This window comes from Oncorhynchus keta, chromosome 1 (assembly GCF_023373465.1).
Source record: "Oncorhynchus keta strain PuntledgeMale-10-30-2019 chromosome 1, Oket_V2, whole genome shotgun sequence".
Lineage (NCBI taxonomy): Eukaryota > Metazoa > Chordata > Actinopteri > Salmoniformes > Salmonidae > Oncorhynchus > Oncorhynchus keta.
This window is the reverse complement of record NC_068421.1, coordinates 54,525,662-54,547,072: the sequence shown is the minus strand read 5'-3', so window position 1 is coordinate 54,547,072 and position 21,411 is coordinate 54,525,662. Positions and strand designations below refer to the sequence as shown.

General features: G+C 46.3%; 1 protein-coding gene across 1 annotated transcript in view; it reads left to right on the top strand.

Annotated features, from left to right (window-relative positions):
• Nucleotides 1-21,411, top strand: part of palm1a (paralemmin 1a) — a 60,638-nt gene that overhangs the window by 11,491 nt on the left and 27,736 nt on the right. The window contains exons 2-3 of the mRNA XM_052521196.1: nucleotides 14,667-14,712; nucleotides 17,952-18,032. Coding sequence (XP_052377156.1) covers nucleotides 14,667-14,712; nucleotides 17,952-18,032 — 127 coding nt within the window. The remainder of the gene's footprint in view (nucleotides 1-14,666; nucleotides 14,713-17,951; nucleotides 18,033-21,411) is intronic.

Below are 21,411 nucleotides of genomic sequence, written 5' to 3'. Positions count from 1 at the left end.
TGCTAAAAGGTTAAGATAATCATCTCTGAGCCCTGAACTTGTCAGCAGTGACATTTCCTCATGGTTTTATTGCACTTATTTATCTGTGTGGACCTTATCAGGGCACGCCCCATTAGCCTTGTGAGGGTTTGAGTCAAGAGTTGGAGCCTCCATTGTCCAGGGGAGACAGTGGTGGTCGGGCTAGGGGAGGAAGGCAGGCCAGCAGGGTTGCAAAATTCTGGATACTTTCCCAAAGTTCCCTGTTTTTGGAGAAATCCAAGCTGAATGATTACCAGTTGAAGTATTATTTTCATGTTCATTCACTCCTGATTTTCGGAATCCTTAAACTGGGATTTAATGAAAAACCTTGGAAGTTTCACAAATTTTGCAAGCCTAGCCTACACTCTCAGAAAAAAAGATTCCAATCGGGTTTTTTGTCTGTCCCCTTTTTGGTTCCAGAAAGAACCCTTTTGGGTTCCATATAGAACCCTCTGTGGAAAGGGTCCTACATGGAACCCAAAATAGTTCTCCTATGGGGACAGTCGAAGAACCCTTTTATGTTCTAGACAGCACCTTTTTCTCCAAGTGTAGGGTACCGAGTGCACAGACAGTGGCAGCCACAACACCGTGACACACCTTCCCCATGAGTCTAGTAAATGGTGTTACATCACCGTCTGTCTCGGTTTCTCTTCTTTCATCGATGTTGTTGTTAGGTTTTGAAATCAGCAAGGGCACCATAATGGCTTACCATATTTCCAATAGCTGAACTATGATTGTGTAGGACCAGATAAGCTGTAATAAGTCAAAAGGACACTAAAATGGGCAAAATTACCAACCCAAATAAAGAGTAGATTTATGAGTATTCAGTGCAAGTACCCCACCCTATTCTCAGCAGGGCAGGAAATGTCTTGAGACTAGTGGTGGTCTGACTCCATGCCCCTCCCTTCTTTTGCTGCTTGAGGAGGGTGTTGGAGGAAGTGCTCCAGTGTTGTGTTTGGGGATAGAAAAAAACCCAAGCTCTTCTTTTCTATTGGTTCGTTGTCGGTCTGCATGATGTGACCCCACCCAGTCTGTCACTGTGTCTGTGTCCCACACTCCATGTGATGAGGGACAGGATGCCCGTTGGCCTCGATCGCATTACACTGCAGACTAGCACTCTGGACGAATCAGGCTCTTTAGAGCTGCCCTTTGCCGACTCTGCAGAATAATTCCTGTCATTGCAGGGGACAGTGGTGTCGAACATGAAGCCTTAAAGCTGTTCTTTGTCATCTACATGTTTTGTTTTGCTTTTTGGGCTTGACATCATCGGTAAGACATATTCAGCCCTGCTTTGACAACAGAACGTCTGGCCTATGAAGTGTACACTCGGGACAAAATGTGCTAAGTACTACCACATAGACTTCTTTGGTTTGTTCTACCTAGAACCCTCTATGAAGGGTTCTGCCTAAAACCATCTGAAGGGTTCTACCAAGAACCTGTTTGTCCTCTAAAGCAGTGCTTCTCAACTGGTTTTGGCTTGGGACCCAAATTGAACCAGGTTATCTCAGTCGCGACCAAATATTCGCCTCCCGAAAAATAATCGTCAAAATACAATCTTGAAAACGATTTTTAATGCTGTATTCATATTAAATGTAGCAATTATATGACAAGGGAACAAGACCACTTTCATTGTCAATAAGAACATTTTGCCCATATTCTTGATGAAAAATGTTAATACCTCACTGTTTTGAGACGACAAAATCAACCAAAATAAGCCTGCTAATAGCTCTATATTTTTCTCTGATATTAAGTTATAAAAATATAAAAGTTCATTATAATTTCTTACACACTTTCTACCTGGTTTAAGTCGTTTAAGTTCAGACTGGAGTATTTCTTCATATTTTTTTTGTACTCAGACACCTGCGACACACCAGTTTTCTGCTCTGAAGGTTCTTCCTAGAACCCTCTATGAACGGCTCTACCGACAACACTTTTATATTTTTTAAGGGATTTCCTAGAACCTTCCCAGATTCGTCCATCAGAATGCCAGATAGTGAAGTGTGATTCATCACTCCAGAGAACGTGTTTCCACTGCACCAGAGTCCAATGGTGGCGAGCTTTACGTCACTCCAGCCGACGCTTGGCATTGCACATGGTGATCTTAGGCTTATGTGCGGCTGCTCGGCCATGGAAACTCACTTCATGAAGCTCCCGAATAATAGTTATTATGCTGAGGTTGCTTCCAGAGGCAATTTGGAACTTGGTAGTGAGTGTTGCAACCGAGGACAGAGGATGTTTACACGCTACGCGCTTCAGCACTCAGCGGTCCCGTTCTGTGAGCTTGTTTGGCCTACCACTTCGCTGCCGAGCCGTTGTTGCTCCTAAACGTTTCCACTTCACAATAACAGCACTTACAGTTAACCGGGGCAGCTCTAGCAGGGCATACATTTGACGTACTGACTTGTTGGAAAGGTTGCCTCCTATGATGGTGCGACGTTGAAAGTCTCTGAGCTCTTCAGTAAGGTCATTCGACTTCCACTGTTTCTCTATGGCGATTCCATGGCTGTGTAGTCGAGTTTATACACCTGTCAGCAACGGGTCCACATACTTTTGTATATATAGTGTATATCATCAGGCCTTTCTTTGAGGGCCTAGTTATAACATAACACATTGGTGATACGAAACTCTTGGTTTACAGGCCACATCAGGCCTGCAAGTCACATTATGCTCACTGATGTGTAATTCCTATTGGAATCCAGCCAGAGTGAGGATATCTAACAATTGGAACTTTTAATCACCAGCAAACTGCCATCAGAATGCATGCCAGGGTAGTGATGATTGATGAATGAGGATAATCTAGATTGGAACAACCATCTCAGTAATGGGTGCAATAAATCGAACAGAATGGATTAGTTTAGAAAAAGGTTTGGGTAGCCTGGTGGTTAGAGAGTTGGACTAGTAACCGAAAGGTTGCAAGTTCAAATCCCCAAGCTGACAAGGTACAAATCTGTCGTTCTACCCCTGAACAGGCAGTTAACCCACTGTTCTTAGGCCGTCATTGAAAATAAGAATTTGTTCTTAACTGACTTGCCTAGTTAAATAAAGGTAAAATAATTCATTTTTTTATTTTTAAAAATCTTTGTGTAGCATAAGATTAATCAACCAATCGATGTACATGCAAAAACACAGATATTGAAAAATATTTGTATCAGGATAGTGATGGACGTGCTCAGGGGGTGTGCCGACCTGGCCATACTCGTATTACTAATCGTATCCGTAAATTGACAGTTGATAGTTTAGCCATTTAGCAAACCCCCTTATCCAGAGCGACTTACAGTTAGCGCGTTCATCTTAAGATAGCTAGGTGAGACAACCACATATCACAGTCATAGTACATTACTATAGTACAACAATAAGGGGAGGTGGGAGCTGAGATTTCTTATTTTTGAGGTAGGGTTTTTAGACATTTTCATGGTGCCAGGACAGAGAAGAATTTTGACTGGGCTAAGCAGGAGCTAATCTCCCATAGGGGTGGGACGGCCAAGAGACCAGAAGTGGCAGAACCGAGTGCTTGGGTTGGGTTGTAGGGTTTGAGCATAGCCTGAAGGTAGGGAGTGGCAGTTCAGTTCCCTTTGCTTTTTCGTAGGCAAGCACTATGGTCTTGTAGTGTAAACATTTTTTGGGGGGGGCATCTTTATATCAAGTGTAAGGTGCTGTGTGGTCTTAGTAGCAGGCGAACAAGCGACAGCAGCAAACGATTCCAAAGAATCCTTCTTACCTTCCAAAGAATCCTTCTTACCTTCCAAAGAATCCTTCTTACCTTCCAAAGAATCCTTCTTACCTTCCAAAGAATCCTTCTTACCTTCCAAAGAATCGTCAAATAACCCTTTCTTCCAAAAAAGGTAGAACCATTTGTCTTGCAAAGAACCCTTCGATGAAAATGGTTCTTGGTAGAACCCTATCCCTCCCCAAAGAAGCCTTTTGGAACCCTTTTTTCTAAGAGTGTATGGCCTAGAAGTGAAGGGCATGAAATTACCTACAGATGTAGGATCTTATACAGGAAATGTAAAACATGGAGTGTATTTGAGGTTTTAAAAGGCTTGATTTTCCCTGTTGTTTTTATTTCTTTCATTCCCTACAATTATGTCCATTAATTATAATCCACATAATAATAAAAATGACCTGTTGCTGCAGGATTGTTTTCCTGCTGTAGCGAACTGCCTCAAATTAAGATCCTACATCTGTAACAGTGGTAACAGGAGAGTAAAATAAGCTGGCCCATCTAGACATTCTCTCCGCTTGAGAGGAAAAACATCTGCTGCAGTTCATTTGTGTGTCTGATGTCATTTTTGGGGGGAATACAGAATAGATGTCTCAGATTCCATATTCTCAATGAGCTGTTTTCTTTTTTTATAAGTAAAGATATATTGTGTCAGAGTGTAACGGTTTTCGTAGGTGGAAGAAGGAGAGGACCAAGGTGCAGCGTGGTAAGTGTTCATTTTGTCAATTTAATCAAAACTGAACACTAAACAAAATAACAACGAGGAATAACGAGAACGAAACAGTTCTGTCAGGTGATACACACAAAACAGAAAACAACTACCCACAAATCAAGGGTGAAAACAGGCTGCCTAAGTATGGTTCTCAATCAGAGACAACGATTGACAGCTGCCTCTGATTTGGAATCATACCAGGCCAAACACATAGAAATACTAACATAGAACAAAACATAGAATGCCCACCCAAACTCACGCCCTGACCAACCTAAAATAGAGACATACAAAAGGAACTAAGGTCAGGACGTGACAAAGAGGAATGGTGATCAGTGTGAAATGGGCTCAATTCAAAATCGACAAAGGAAATGTCAAAAGGAAAAATAATTATAGTTATTCCATCTCTGAATTCAGATAAAAGTGGAAAATAGTAGCAGGCTTCATGGCTATATCACTGTGTATTATTGCATTGCTATTGAGCCTGGGTTCCGCTGCACTAATTCTAAAATTTACTCTAACAGTTACTTCATCTTTCTGTCATATTTTGCTAAATATCTTGTCGAGGAAACTGTTTGGTTTATGCGTTGGTTTCCGAATGGTTATTATGACACACTCAGAATAAGCACCAAGCTCACTCCCAAATCCCCTGACCACATCAGCAATGCGGAACACATCTCTCAGTATTTGAAGTGACTTGGCACCTGCGCTCACTAATTTCCCCATTTCCTTTGAATTTTTTACCTGCCTAATCTAATCAAGCTGAGCTGACATATTTCACATACTTGTTTTAGTTTCCCGCACTCAGAACTGTGTCATTGTCCTTGCCATCACCAAGACTTGACTCGAGTATATCCTACTTAGTATGGCATCACTGATTCCGAGAGAAATTGGAATCCTTGAAAAGCCTGCAGTTTTCCCAAGGAGTAGATTTCCTGGATGTGCAATGCATCCTGGAATGCCAAACTTCCAGGGGCCAGAGAGGAGATGGCATGGAGGATGATGGCATGGAGGATGATACCATTGGCCTAAGCATAAACAATAATGATACAACAACACACAGGCAACACTATCGCACCTCCAACTGAAGGAAAACTAAGATCTAAAACCACATAGAATTTCACAATATGTGTAATCAGAGTAGTTTGTAAAATACCCGTGGAATATACACTGAGTGAACAAAACATATGGAACACCTGCTCTTTCTATGACATCGACTGACCAGGTGAAAGCTATGATCCCCTATTGATGTCACCTGTTAAATCCACTTCAATCAGTGTAGATGAAGGGGAGGAGACATATTTAAAGAAGGATTTTTAAGCCCTGAGACAAATGAGACATGGATTGTGTATGTGTGCCATTCAGAGGGTGAATGGGCAAGACAAAATATTTAAGTGCCTTTGAACGGGGTATGGTAGTAGGTGCAGGGCGAGTGTGTCAAGAACTGCAACGCTGCTGGGTTTTTCACCCTCAACAGTTTCTTGTGTATATCAATGGTCTACCATCCAAAGGTCATGCAGATAACTTGACACAACTGTGGGAAGCATTGGAGTCAACATTGGCCAGCATTCCTGTGAAACGCTTTTGACAACATGTAGAGTCCCTGCCCCGACGAAGTAGTACTGCTAGGTTTTACACTGTTAAGTGTAAAAATTTAAAATATATATATATATTTTTGATAAAGCACTGTACAAATGATACATTTGTGACATCCATATTTAAAAAATAAATTACAAAATTGAATCAACACAGTAATATGAGATCTGTGTGTAAAACATGTACATTACTCACTCACTCACTCTCTCTCACACACACACACACACACACACACACACACACACACACACACACACACACACACACACACACACACACACACACACACACACACACACACACACACACACACACACACACACACACACAGAAACACCCACCACCTCCTATCTTATACCAGAGCTGTGTGGCTGTGTGTTGGCCAAGACCCATTTGATCACCCAGCTCACTGTTCAAACCCTCAGAGTCCTCTCTGACCACCAGGTCACAGCACACCACAGATTCACTTCCAATGAAATGTTCAACTAAAAAAATATAAACATTGACATGAAATAAAAATGTGTAATAAAAAGGGCATTGTGTGCCAGTTTATGGTCAGTATTCGTGAGTGAAGTGGGCCAGTACTCTGCAATACCCCCAGGCATTACAGCCCAATGTGTTGATGCTGGAAGTCTTAACATTCCCACAGAGATTTACCACGGCCATTTTGTCTGGCCCCATATTGATACATTTATCATCCTATCTCTAATGGCTAAAAGCTTCAAGGGCTAATATTGTGCAACGCAACGATTTACGCATTTATGAAATATTTAGAAGGGGACATTTTTCATGAAAACGAAGCAGTTTCTGTGGAAGGGGAACAATCTCTTCTTTGAGGCCTGACCAAACCCTCCTGCCGTTGTTTGTGCTTCATTAAAATGCACACGTGACAGTGAGAGAATTAGCTTGTGAATGCTCCGAGACGTATGATCTTCATTTTGGAGAATTCCGAACATTCAAAGCATGCACTGATTCAGTACTGCAGCTGAAAAACAAAACAAAATCCTGGCTAGATTGTTAATTTGCAGAATAGATTCACTACTGCTCTTTGACCCACTAGTAACCCTCTGAATGTTTCTGCACAGATTGATTAGTTCATCTCCTGATTTTGCCACTCAAACAGCCTCCATCAAACCTCTGAGCTTAGCCTGTACAGATTGGTCGATAGCTTATACTTATTGGTAGATAGCCTTTACTTATTGGTAGATAGCCATTACTTATTGGTAGATAGCCTTTACTTATTGGTAGATAGCCTTTACTTATTGGTAGATAGCCATTACATTTACATTTAAGTCATTTAGCAGACGCTCTTATCCAGAGCGACTTACAAATTGGTGCATTCACCTTATGACATCCAGTGGAACAGCCACTTTACAATAGTGCATCTAAATCTTTTAAGGGGGGGGGGGGTGAGAAGGATTACTTTATCCTATCCTAGGTATTCCTTAAAGAGGTGGGGTTTCAGGTGTCTCCGGAAGGTGGTGATTGACTCCGCTGTCCTGGCGTCGTGGGGAGTTTGTTCCACCATTGGGGGCCAGAGCAGCGAACAGTTTTGACTGGGCTGAGCGGGAACTGTACTTCCTCAGTGGTAGGGAGGCGAGCAGGCCAGAGGTGGATGAACGCAGTGCCCTTGTTTGGGTGTAGGGCCTGATCAGAGCCTGGAGGTACTGAGGTGCCGTTCCCCTCACAGCTCCGTAGGCAAGCACCATGGTCTTGTAGCGGATGCGAGCTTCAACTGGAAGCCAGTGGAGAGAGCGGAGGAGCGGGGTGACGTGAGAGAACTTGGGAAGGTTGAACACCAGACGGGCTGCGGCGTTCTGGATGAGTTGTAGGGGTTTAATGGCACAGTCAGGGAGCCCAGCCAACAGCGAGTTGCAGTAATCCAGACGGGAGATGACAAGTGCCTGGATTAGGACCTGCGCCGCTTCCTGTGTGAGGCAGGGTCGTACCATTACTTATTGGTAGATAGCCTTTACTTATTGGTAGATAGCCTTTACTTATTGGTAGATAGCCAGTACTTATTGGTAGATAGCCAGTACTTATTGGTAGATAGCCTTTACTTATTGGTAGATAGCCTTTACTTATTGGTAGATAGCCTTTACTTATTGGTAGATAGCCTTTACTTATTGGTAGATAGCCTTTACTTATTGGTGGATAGCCTTTACTTATTGGTGGATATCAAATCAAATCAAATGCGCCGAATACAATAGTGAAATGCTTACTTACGAGCCCTTAACCAACAGTGCAGTTTTAAAAATACAGATAAGAATAAGAGATAAAATTAACAAGTAGTTAAAGAGCCGCAGTAAAAAAAAAAATATATACAGGGGGGTGCCGGTACAGAGTCAATGTACAGGGGCACCGGTTATTTGAGGTAGTATGTACATGTAGGTAGAGTTAACGGGGGTGGGGGGGCAATGCAAATAGTCTAGGTAGCCATTTGACTAGATGTTCAGGAGTCTTATGGCTCCTGAACAAGAAGCTGTTTAGAAGCCTCTTGGACCTAGACATGGCACTCCGGTACCGCTTGCCATGCGGTAGCATGAGCGAACAGTCTATGACTAGGGTGGCTGGAGTCTTTGACACTTTTTATGGCCTTCCTCTGACAACGCCTGGTATAGAGGTCCTGGATGGCAGGAAGCTTGGCCCCAGTGATGTACTGGGCAGTTCGCACTACCCTCTGTAGTGCCTTGTGGTCAGAGTCCGAGCAGTTGCCAAATCAGACAGTGATGCAGCTGTAGAACCTTTTGAGGATCTGAGGACCCATGCCAAATATTTTCAGTCTCCTGAGGGGGAACAGGTTTTGTCGTGCCCGCTTCACGACTATCTTGGTGTGCTTGGATCATGTTAGTTTGTTGGTGATGTGGACACCAAGGAACTTGAAGCTCTCAACCTGCTCCACTGCAGCCCCGTCGATGAGAATGGGGGAGTGCTCGGTCCTCCTTTTCCTGTGGTCCACAATCATCTCATTTGTCTTGATCACGTTGAGGGAGAGGTTGTTGTCCTGGCACCACCCGGCCAGGTCTCTGGCCTCCTCCCTATATGCTGTCTCGTTGTTGTCGGTGATCAGGCCTACCACTGTTATGTCATCGGCAAATTTAATGAGGGTGTTGGAGTCGTGCCTTGCTGTGCAGTCATGAGTGAACATGGAGTACAGGAGGGGACTGAGCACGCACCCCTGAGGGGCCCCTGTGTTGAGGATCAGTGTGGCGGATATGTTGTTACCTTCCCTTACCACCTGGAGGCGGCTAGTCAGGAATTCCAGGATCCAGTTGCAGAGGGAGGTGTTTAGTCCCAGGGTCCTTAGGTTAGTGATGAGCCTTATGGGCACTATGATGTTGAACACTGAGCTGTAGTCAATGAATATCATTCTCACATAGGTGTTCCTTTTGTCCAGGTGGAAAGGGCAGTGTGGAGTGCAATAGAGACTGCATCATCTGTAGATCTGTTGGGGTGGTGTGCAAATTGGTGTGGATCTAGGGTTTCTGGGATGATGGTGTTGATGTGAGCCATGACCAGTCTTTCAAAACACTTCATGGCTACAGACATGAGTGCTACGGGTCGATAGTTATTTAGGCAGGTTACCTTAGTGTTATTGGGCACAGGCACTATGGTGGTCTGCTTGAAACATGTTTGTATTACAGACTCGGACAGGGAGATGTTGAAAATGTCAGTGATCACCCAGTCTTCCGGTACAGCTGGTGCAGTGTTATTTGCCTCAAAGCGATCATAGAAGTAGTTTAGTTCATCTGGCAGGCTCGTGTCACTGGGCAGCTCTCGGCTGTGCTTCCTTTTGTGGTCTGTAATGGTTTGCAAGCCCTGCCACATCTGACGAGCGTCAGAGCCGGTGTAGTACGACTCGATCTTAGTCCTGTATTGATGCTTTCTCTGTTTGATGGTTCGTCGGAGGGCATAGCGGGATTTCTTATAAGCTTCTGGGTTTAGAGTCCCACTCCTTGAAAATGGATGCTGTCTGTAATCCATGGCTTCTGGTTGGGGTATCTACATACGATCACTGTGGGGATTGACATCATCTATGCACTTATTGATGAAGCCAATGACAGATGTGGTGTACTCAATGCCATTGGAGGAATCCTGGAACATATTCCAGTCTGTGCTAGCAAAGCAGTCCTGTAGCTTAGCATCTGCTTCATCTGACCACTTTTTTTATTGATCTAGTACCTGGTGTTTCCTGCTTTAATTTTTAAAACTGATTTAAGTTTCGCTGCATTACAGTCTCCGGCTACTAGGAGCGCCGCCTCTGGGTGAGTGTTTTCTTGTTTGCTTATGGCGGAATACAGCTCATTCAATGCTGTCTTAGTGCCAGCCTCTGACTGTGGTGTTATGTAAACAGCTACAAAGAATACCGATGAAAACTCTCTCGGTAGGTAGTGTGGTCTACAGCTTATCATGAGAAACTCTACCTCAGGCGAGCAATAGCTTGAGACTTCCTTAGATATCGTGCACCAGCTGTTGTTTACAAAAATTAAAACAATGTCCTGTCCTGTCCCGCTGTCCTATCCTGCCGGTACATCGTATAACCAGCCAGCTTTATGTTGATGTTGTCGTCCTTCAGCCATAAGCAGAAGATGTTACAGTTTTTAATGTCCCATTGGTAGTTTAATCTTTTCGTAACTCGTCGATTTTATTGTCCAAAGATTGCACATTTGCTAGCAGAATTGAGGGAAGTGGGGGTTTATTAGATCGCCTTTGAATTCTCAGCAGGCAGCCCGCTCTCCGGCCTCTCTTTCTCCGTCCTCCTCTTCACTCAGATCACGGGGCTCGGGCCTGTTCCCGAAGGACCCCTATATCCTCTGCCTCCGGCTCGTCAGAGTCGTGAAAGAAGAAAAAGGATTCTGCTAGTCCTTGGTGAGTAATTGCAGTCCTGATGTCTAGAAGTTATTTTCGGTCATAAGTAACGGTAGCAGTAACATCATGTACAAAATTAGTAAAAAAATAAGTTACGAACAATGCAGATAAACAAACAAAAAACCACAATCGGTTGGGGACACATAAAACGTCTGCATTCTGCTCCGGCGCCATTTAGATAGCATTTACTTATTGGTGGATAGCCTTTACTTATTGGTAGGTAGCCTTTACTTATACAGATTTGGATTTGGCCTAGCTGTGGCTGGGGCTGAGGCATAAAGCACGTGTCGCTGTGTATGCTAGCATCGTTTATGCAGTGTCCTAGAGGGTGCTATAGGTAGCATTCAGATTAGTCAGCAGCGATGGTGGCCAGCACATGGCTTTGTCCTGTCCTCTCCCTCTCTCTCCGACCTGTCAGCCCAAAACTGCTGACTGGGCACACAGCAGCAAGCAGGCATTTCCCCCAGACAATAGCCCATACATGATGCAGCCCTGCTGAATTCTGCATACTCGGACCCAGCAGTCACAGCCACACATAGCATTAGCATTAGCCTAGCGTAAGCATTGAAGATGAGCCACGTTAATAGCATTCTGCCCCCGGGACATAGTGTCTACGCAAATTAAAATGTCTGGTAGATACGGTCCTAGGCTGAGTTCTGCTGTTTCACCTTGAGACCCTAGTTGTGAATTATAACCACCCGCTCTCCACTTTCTCTGCTTACCCCTTCAGCTTCTCACACCATTCTCCACTGTAAGCCAAGCAGCCAAATATATTTCACTTAGGAGCCCCAAAAAAACGCATGGTATTTTTACAGGTGGTGTGTGTTATATAGGGGGTGGTCCTGGGGGATGGGAAACACATGTTGGGGTGGCAGGGGTTGTTGGGGCCGGCGGGGTAGGGCTGTAGCGCAGGCCAGGCATTCCTGCGTTCCCTCATGGCATGCCGTGTGTCTCATCTTTCAAACAGGGCTATCAGAGGGGGGCCGTTCGCGACCAGCACACTCCCAGTCTGGGATGGAATGGTACTAGGGGTGCTGGTAGTGGTGGTGGTGTCTGGGTGGGATGCATACCTCTCCTCTCCCTCTCTTCTCCCATCGGAGCATGCTCTGATACAGAGCTCTGAGGCTTTTCAGACGGGCTGTCTGTCTTGTGACCTTCCAGGAGACGTGCGGTCAGTCATTACGCCGTGTGAGGCATTGTAAGTGCACATGAAGAGTCACTGTCCCTGTTGTAGAGAGAGAGAGAGAGAGAGAGAGAGAGACACTGTGTGCAGCTTGAGGTTTCCCTTACCGTGACTTCATAACAAATGATGTCTTGATGTCATATTTTGGTATTGGAAGTCTAGCAGTTTTCCGGGGGGATTTTGCAACCTGCCTGTGGAGAAAGCGAGGGGAAACATTGGCAGCCTGCGTTCTCACTGGATGCTCTCTCTCTCTCTCTCTCTCTCTCTCTCTCTCTCTCTTGACACTGTTCCCCTGCAGTCTCCTCCAGGAAAGAATTCCATCATTTTCACCCTCCCCCTCAAAAGAAAACTAGCGTGAAAAAAAGATGATATTGAGCCAGCTTGAGCCTCAGCTTGTCTCTCGACCTATTTCACGCTCAACTTGTCTTACTGTTATTTATCTAATGATGTCATTCCGGTGTCAGTCATCTTGGCTACGAAACCCACGAGTGACAATGCATTGCTACGGATGTCGATCGCTCTTTTAGATGAGGGCTCTTGAGTAGTGCACTCACTCAACTTGGTCCTTGCCTATTCCACTAAGCTACCACTAAGCTACTGGCCATTGCTGCTTGAGGCTAGATTGTCCTTTTGTTCTATGTTCTCTGGGGTTGAAAGGTCAAGGAGAGGCTGTCCTTCTGGCATTCTTACACAGAGCTCTCAACTGGAGCGTAGAGACAAGTGCTGCTGCACGGTATGCATGGCAGATCAATCCTCTGGGACCTGGAGGAGCCAAATGAATCCAGGGCCAATCTCAAACTGCTCAGAGAGAGGACCAATCCTGACTTAGCTCTGATGAAATAGCCCTGGTGTGATATAAACACTGTATGGTTTGGCAGTCTTTAACAATTGTTCTGATGTAATGGTAGACTTGGCCACCATTCATTTGAGTTTAGTTACAAATATAATGCGAATAAGGGTTCAAATGTGTCTAATAACACAAACTGCAAACTGGACAACAGTTGTAGCCTACTTACACTGTAAATACACTACTACCTATCTACATATGTAGCTACAGTACCAGGTAAATACTGTACGTAGGTTTTTTGGGGGCACTTCATGTAAAGTGGGACCATATGACATTCACTGTGTGTTAATGTGTTTTATTGTGTTTGACTGTGTGAATATGTGGCCGCACATTTTTGTGGCCTGAATATCTGGAATCAATTAGCCAAGCAGGCGCTTGAGAAACATTGTCAACAATAGGCCTGCAGCATATTATCGCCCGACATCAGTATTTTCTTTGTTCAATGACCCTTGTTCCAATTTCTTTCTTCCTGTTTCATGAGATAAATGGAATTACCTCGTGTGGTGATTGGTGACTGTTCATGCACATCCTTATTTCCCCACAAAGATATCGAAATGAGAACGTGTGAGGGGGGGGCGTTCTACAGAATTATCCGTGGTATCTATTTTATTTACATTTACATTTAAGTCATTTAGCAGACGCTCTTATCCAGAGCGACTTACAAGTCAATACTTCCTTTAAGGTGTTGGTCATATGTATTTTTATGCTTTTTCTTAAGTCAAAAGAACTTGTGTGGGTTGTGATAAGTCGTGCTGTTGCCAATGAATCAGCGATTTGTGTGGTCGTCATTTTCTGGGCTTCATTCCACCTAATTGAGTCCTATGCACGAGCTGTTACTTTCTTTGCTATAGTATTTGCTTTTTATTCGGGGGGTCAATGATGTGAACTAATTGAACGGACCTAATTCAGCCGTAGTCCAGCAATGAACCATACACATACAGTATTGCATATACAGTATGTCTAGGAGTCTATCCAGGAAAGAATGTGTGTATGAAAGCTGATCTGCACATGCTCTGAATTCCTCAGGTATGAAAGCATCGACACATACATATGTTTCCTCTCTAGTAAAATGCTTGACAGGCAGGAATTAGATATTACAACTGTCAATGGGACGGGAGGATGAAATCCAGATTTCTCTCTCTCTCTCTCTCTCTCTCTCTTGCTCGCTCTCTCTGTGTATGTGTGTGTGCGCACGTTTCAAGTTTCACATTTTATTTGTCACATGCAGTGAAAAAATGAATATATCCCAAATGCCTCCTCCCTATCCTTTCTGCAGTGTGTGTATCATGATGTCCTTACTGTCTGGTATTCATTTGAACGAATGCTTTTGCAACATTGGGTTATCTCTGTGTGTTTGAATCCGACGGAGAGAGAAGGAGAGGGTGGGCGATGTTCGTTCATGCTTGTTTGTGAAATTAAGTTAATAGTTTGTAATTAAGGTAACCAGGGGTTTAAGGAATGCAACCTGGCCTTTCCCATACATCTCATTATGTTTTAAATGCAAAGAAACCCATGGTATCCAAGACCACAAACCTGTAAGGCTGGCTATTTCTTAGAATGATGTCTTCACGGCCAATTGTCTTGTGGGTTTTTTGTTAAACAAGTTAACTAGCTCTCTCTCTCTCTCTTTCTCTCTCTCTCTCTCTCTCTCTCTCTCTCTCTCTCTCTCTCTCTCTCTCTCTCTCTCTCTCTCTCTCTCTCCCCCCCCCCCTCTCTCTGGCAGGATGTCTGAGGGGCTGTCACAGCAGGAGAGACTCCAGGCTATAGCGGTAAGTGATGAGATCCTCCTGCCATATGTGGATCACAACCGTTACACTCTCATGGCCAAAACACTTACTATACAGTATAATGTCCACAGTGCTCTCCGACATTACCGAGCAGCGAAACGATTGCAATTAATATGTTTATATACAGTAGTAGATGGACTGGTTTTGGTTTGATGGGTTTGACGGGAGCTTTCCTGCTCCACTTTAATTTCCGTCTCGAAGCGTTCCACGAGCGTATCCTTTTTAGTGGCTTTAATCATTAATGCCAACCGACGGGGAAGGAGAAATAAAACCTTTTGATCCCAAAGCCCATGGCTTTCAGCGTCTTCCTCTGAAGACACCCCCAACTCTCTCTCTCCTCTCTCTACTCTCTCTCTCTCCTCTCTCTCCTCTCTCTCTCCCCTCTCTCTACTCTCTCTCTCCCCTCTCTCTCTCTCTCTCTCTCTCTCTCTCTCTCTCTCTACTCTCTCTACTCTCTCCTCTCTCTACTCTCTCTCTCCCTCTCTACTCTCTCTCTCTCTCTCTCTCTCTACTCTCTCTCTCTCTCTCTCTCTCTCTCTCTCTCTCTCTCTCTCTCTCCCCTCTCTCTACTCTCTCTCTCTCTCTCTCTCTCTCTCTCTCTCTCTCTCTCTCTCTCCTCTCTCTACTCTCTACTCTCTCCTCTCTCTCTCTCTCTCTCTCCCCTCTCTCTACTCTCTCTCTCTCCTCTCTCTACTCCATCCTCTCTCTCTCTCTCCCTCCCCTCTCTCTACTCTCGCTCTCCCATCTCTCTACTCTCTCGCTCTCCCCCCTCTCGACTCTCTCTCTCCCCTCTCTCTACTCTCTCTCTCCTTCCTTTCTTTCTATATCTTTATTGCACGCACGCACACACACACACACACACCCTATCACACACACACCCAATCACACATACACACACGACCCTCTCACACATACACACACATCCTACCACACATACACAACTTCCCTCCATTTTGTTCTTTGGTCTTTTGGTTTTAGTAAGCCACCGAGAGGGGTAATGCAGTCTCTAATGCACCAATCGATCTGCACACACACACACACACACACACACACACACACACACACACACACACACACACACACACACACACACACACACACACACACACACACACACACACACACACACACACACACACACACATCGATCTTTAAAGATTTTGCTTCATTTCTTTTCTCTGCCGTACCTCTCTATTTCTCCATCTCCCTCAATTTTTCTCTCCTCTCAGTCTTTCAATTTAATTCTATCCCTTTTCAATAATGCTGCATGGGCAAAACTTACAGAAAGACTTAGCCAAGGCCAGTGCTGCAGACTGCACGGTTTAAATGGACACTGTAAATAACACAAGTGTCAACGCTAATAACACTCACTTCCAATACATTTCCCATCACTCCCTTCCATAATAATGATCAAGTCTAAGGCAACTTAATACAGTTATTCTTCCCACGTGGGAATCAAACCCACAGCTGTAGTGTTGTGAGCTATGTGCTTTAACCAACTGCGCCACTGGGCCAGCCATCTTCCTTGTGCCCTTGGTTTCCCCTTCTATTGTTGGGACAGGTCATATAATTCTCTCTTCTTCGCCACAGTCCACTGCTTTCAGATGAAGCTTTTGCTGATGTGGCAGATATACTCTCTCTCTCCCATGTACCATGTTGGAGCCAGGCGACAGTGTGTGTTTGTGTGTGTGTGTGTGTGTGTGTGTGATCTGCAGGTCTTCTCATAGGGCCACGGATAGTGAAGTGAACCTTTTCCCTTGATAAACAGAGGGATGTTGCATGCCCTCAGCCGACTTGGGTGATTGCTATTTACAGCATAGAAAGAGAACAATCCCAAATCAACCTCGAGCCTCTACCACTATGCCCCGACAAAGGCCTGGGTTTAGGGGCGAGTGGATTCTCTCGGATTGGACTCTAAGTTGGCAGGGTTTTGTATTGTGTTTCTGTGGAGCTGGCGTCTCTGAGAGGCAGGACAGAGAGGAAGTCATGCCCAGTATGGCCAGACCTTTTAAACATAATACCCTGTCACAATGAGAAATGCACGGCCCATTGTGTCTGTGTGTGTGTGTGTGTGTGTGTGTGTGTGTGTGTGTGTGTGTGTGTGTGTGTGTGTGTGTGTGTGTGTGTGTGTGTGTGTGTGTGTGTGTGTGTGTGTGTGTGTGTGTGTGTGTGTGTGTCTGTGTGTGTGTTTGCATGCATGTGTTCATGTGCGTGCATCCATTTGTGGGAGGTTGAATATGAAGTGCAAGTCATGTTAGGGCATAAGAGAGGTTAAAGTTGAAGTCATGCCATGTGTTCCTATAACCTCAAATCAACCATTTCTATAAAACCTTCTCTATTCTCAACATAGAGCACACGTTGATTTAGATTAGACATCTTATTAGCGCAATACGAAGTTCAGCCTAGAATGTCCTTTCGTACAACTCATATCCAAATGACAAGCCTGAAGGAGGGGCTCATCACTGTCAGTGAGGTCTACGCTGAGGGAACTTGAAGCTTTTCACTTTCTCCGCTGCGGTCCCATCAATGTGGATAGGGGCGTGCTCCCTCTGCTGTTTCCTAAAGTCCACGATCAGCTCCTTTGTTTTGTTGACGTTGAGGGAGAGGTTATTTTCCTGGCACCACTCCGCCAGGGCCCTCACCCTCCTCCTTGTAGGCTGTCTCGTCATTGTTGGTAATCAGGCCTACCACTGTTGTGTCGTCAGCAAACTTGATGATTGAGTTCGAGGCGTGCGTGGCCATGCAGTCATGGGTGAACAGGTAGTACCGGAGGGGGCTGAACACGTACCCTTGTGGGTTCCCTGTGTTGAGGATCAGCGAAGTGAAGGTGTTGTTTCCTAACTTCACCACCAGGGGATTCCCATCAGGAAGTCCAGGACCCAGTTGCACAGGGCGGGGTTCAGACTCAGGGCCCCAAGCTTAATAGTCAATGACATAGCACATGCCAAAGTCTGTAATGTTGCAGTTAAGAGCTCTTTAGGAGGATAGTGTATATGGTTTCCTCTGTACTTAGTAGGGGGAAATGGCCTGGTAAAGCTTATCTCTGTATATTTGGCCCATGCAGGAATCAAACTCACCATCATGTTGTTGCTAGCACTTTGCTACAACTTACTTAGGAACCTTCAGGGTTCCATAATCCATCCATCCGTACTATTTACTGTTGGTTTGCATTTATTGTCTTCTCCTCACATACTGACTGTGTTTTTTCTATACTTCAACAGGAGAAGAGGAAGAGGCAGACAGAGATTGAGAATAAGAAGAGGCAGCTGGAAGATGACAGGAGACAGCTCTCTCACCTCAAGGTAAGAAGGAGGACAGGATGGGGCACTGGGGGAACACTGAGGGGTGGATGGGACACTGAGCATCCAGCTGTTGGGTACAGTTATTTTGGTTTCACAGTACAACAGGATTGGGTGCAGGAGTGTTGGAAAGTACAAATATTTTTCACTTTAAAGAGTGCAGTAGTGCCAACGTTGTCACGGCAACCCCTCAGAGAATTTGGAAAATGTCTTAGCCGTCCGAATCGCTATCTCTTATATCACTTTCATCTCAGACATTTGTGTGTGGTTGTCCTATGGTTGTTTTGCATACAACCTTCCCACAACTATCTGGGAATGGTGCAGGATAGTTTTGGAACATTCTGAGCACATTTAAGGAACTTGACAAAAAAAGTTTTTTTCTTGGTATTTCATTACTTTAACGGAACGTTTCCTAAAAGTTCAGACATGGTTACATTTAATTCGATTTTTGGTAATGTTCTATGAACGTTCTTCAACTGGTTTGACATTGGGAATGTTCTCAAATAGTTCAGAGAATGTTAAGAAACAACATTCTTCTGTGCGAATTTCAGTCCTTCAGCATAACGTTTCCTACAGGTTTCTTCATGATTCTATTTAAAGTCATGTTCTCAGAACATGAAGAAAACTTTCCCAAAAAGAAACACAAGAAAAAATTAGTCACATTCAAAGAAAGTTCGCAGAATGTAATTTAAAAACAAATACATTCCATTCTCATTGTCCAAAAAACTCGATCTATCCTTTATCTCAGTGGTCACCAACCTTTTCTGAGTCAAGATTACTTTCTGAGTCAAAATGCAAGCCGAGATCTACCACAACTTAAAAAACATAAGCCTATGCAACATTAACCAATTAAAAACAGTTATGTAGCAATGAGGCTTGTGCAGTAGGCTATAGGCCCAATACATTATCACTGCATATTGGTTATGCTTGAATTGCCCTGCCAGTGTTGTTATTCTCAGACCGTTTAGAAATGATATATATATAAAAATAGGTATATGATTACGCCGGTAATAGATCATTTGCACTCTGGGCCTACCGGGTAGGCAGAGTTCTACCTTCAGACCCATTAAATGGTTCAACATTGGTACACTTTGCTCGGGCTGCTGAGTCAAGCGCACCTACGACCAACAACACGAGACAAATAAAAACAATTGGGGTCTGTTTGAATAGTCTAAATTAAACAGCGTTGTATGAGTTTTAAAAACATAGCTGGCCAGCCCCATCCGGATGGCCCAGTGGACAACTTCAATGGATAGAGAACAGAAGACCACTGACGCTGTGCCACAATCAAAAATACATTTGTTTGCATGATTAATGTCTAAGTAAATTAATTTCCATGTGTCCTATCTGTGCTTGGTGTTAACAGTTAAACTAAGCTAGCAGTGTTATTAAAACGTTCAGAAAAAGTTTTCAGGAAGTTATATTTTTAAAAAAACTCCAAATAACCTTTACATTTCATTCAAAACATTTACAGCATTTAGAGAATTTTTCAGAACGCTATTTTGCCATTGTAATTACCTTCAAATAACGTAAAATGTCAGTTCTCATAACGTTAATAAAAACTCCCAGGAAAACTTTCAGGGAAACATAGTTGTAACGAGTTTCCTCCTCTTCTTCCGAAGAGGAGAGGCGAAACGGATCAGAGGACCAATACGCGGCGTGGTAATTTTCCATGGTACTTCTTTAATGCTTTACGGTACACATGAACAAACTAACAAAACAAAAAATGTGAAAAACTCAAATTACAGTCCTATCTGGTGCACACACAGAGACAGGAAACAATCACCCACAAACACACAGTGAAACCCAGGCCACCTAAGTATGATTCTCAATCAGAGACAACTAATGACACCTGCCTCTGATTGAGAACCATACTAGGCCGAAACATAGAATTTCCCAAAACCTAGACAAACAAACATAGACTGCCCACCCAACTCACGCCCTGACCATACTAACTAAACACAAAACACAGAAAATAAAGGTCAGAACGTGACAGTACCCCCCCCCAAAGGTGCGGACTCCGGCCGCAAAACCTTGACCTATAGGGGAGGGTCTGGGTGGGCGTCTGTCCGCGGTGGCGGTTCTGGCGCGGGACGCGGACCCCACTTCACCCTTGTCTTTGTCCGCCTTATTTTCCGCCTCCGTGGCTTTCTCACCATGGCAACCCCTCTCAATGACCCCACTGGACAGAGGGGCAGCTCGGGACAGAGGGGCAGGGGCTCTGGACAGAGGGACAGGGGCTCTGGACAGAAGGACAGGGGCTCTGGACAGAGGGACAGGGGCTCTGGCGCCTCTGGGCTGAGGGGCTCTGGCGCCTCTGGGCTGAGGGGCTCTGGCGCCTCTGGGCTGAGGGGCTCTGGCGCCTCTGGGCTGAGGGGCTCTGGCGCCTCTGGGCTGAGGGGCTCCGGCAGCGGCGCCGGACAGGCGGGACGCTCCGGCAGCGGCGCCGGACAGGCGGGACGCTCCGGCAGCAGCGCCGGACAGGCGGGAGGCTCCGGCAGCGGCGCCGGACAGGCGGGAGGCTCCGGCAGCGGCGCCGGACAGGCGGGAGGCTCCGGCAGCGGCGCCGGACAGGCGGGAGGCTCCGGACAGGCGGGAGGCTCCGGCAGCGGCGCCGGACAGGCGGGAGGCTCCGCAGCGGCGCCGGACAGGCGGGAGGCTCCGGCAGCGGCGCCGGACAGGCGGGAGGCTCCGGCAGCGGCGCCGGACAGGCGGGACGCTCCGGCAGCGGCGCCGGACAGGCGGGAGGCTCCGGCAGCGGCGCCGGACAGGCGGGAGGCTCCGGCAGCGGCGCCGGACAGGCGGGAGGCTCCGGACAGGCGGGAGGCTCCGGCAGCGGCGCCGGACAGGCGGGAGGCTCCGGCAGCGGCGCCGGACAGGCGGGAGGCTCCGGCAGCGGCGCCGGACAGGCGGGACGCTCCGCAGCGGCGCCGGACAGGCGGGAGGCTCCGGCAGCGGCGCCGGACAGGCGGGAGGCTCCGGCAGCGGCGCCGGACAGGCGGGAGGCTCCGGACAGGCGGGAGGCTCCGGCAGCGGCGCCGGACAGGCGGGAGGCTCCGGCAGCGGCGCCGGACAGGCGGGAGGCTCCGGCAGCGGCGCCGGACAGGCGGGAGCACCTGCAGAGAGGAGACAGAGAGACAGCCTGGTGCGTGGAGCTGCTACAGGAGGCAGCGGCGCCGGACAGGCGGGACGCTCCAGCAGCGGCGCCGGACAGGCGGGAGGCTCCGGCAGCGGCGCCGGACAGGCGGGAGGCTCGGCAGTGGCGCCGGACAGGCGGGAGGCTCCGCAGCGGCGCCGGACAGGCGGGAGGCTCCGGACAGGCGGGAGGCTCCGGCAGCGGCGCCGGACAGGCGGGAGGCCCGCAGCGGCGCCGGACAGGCGG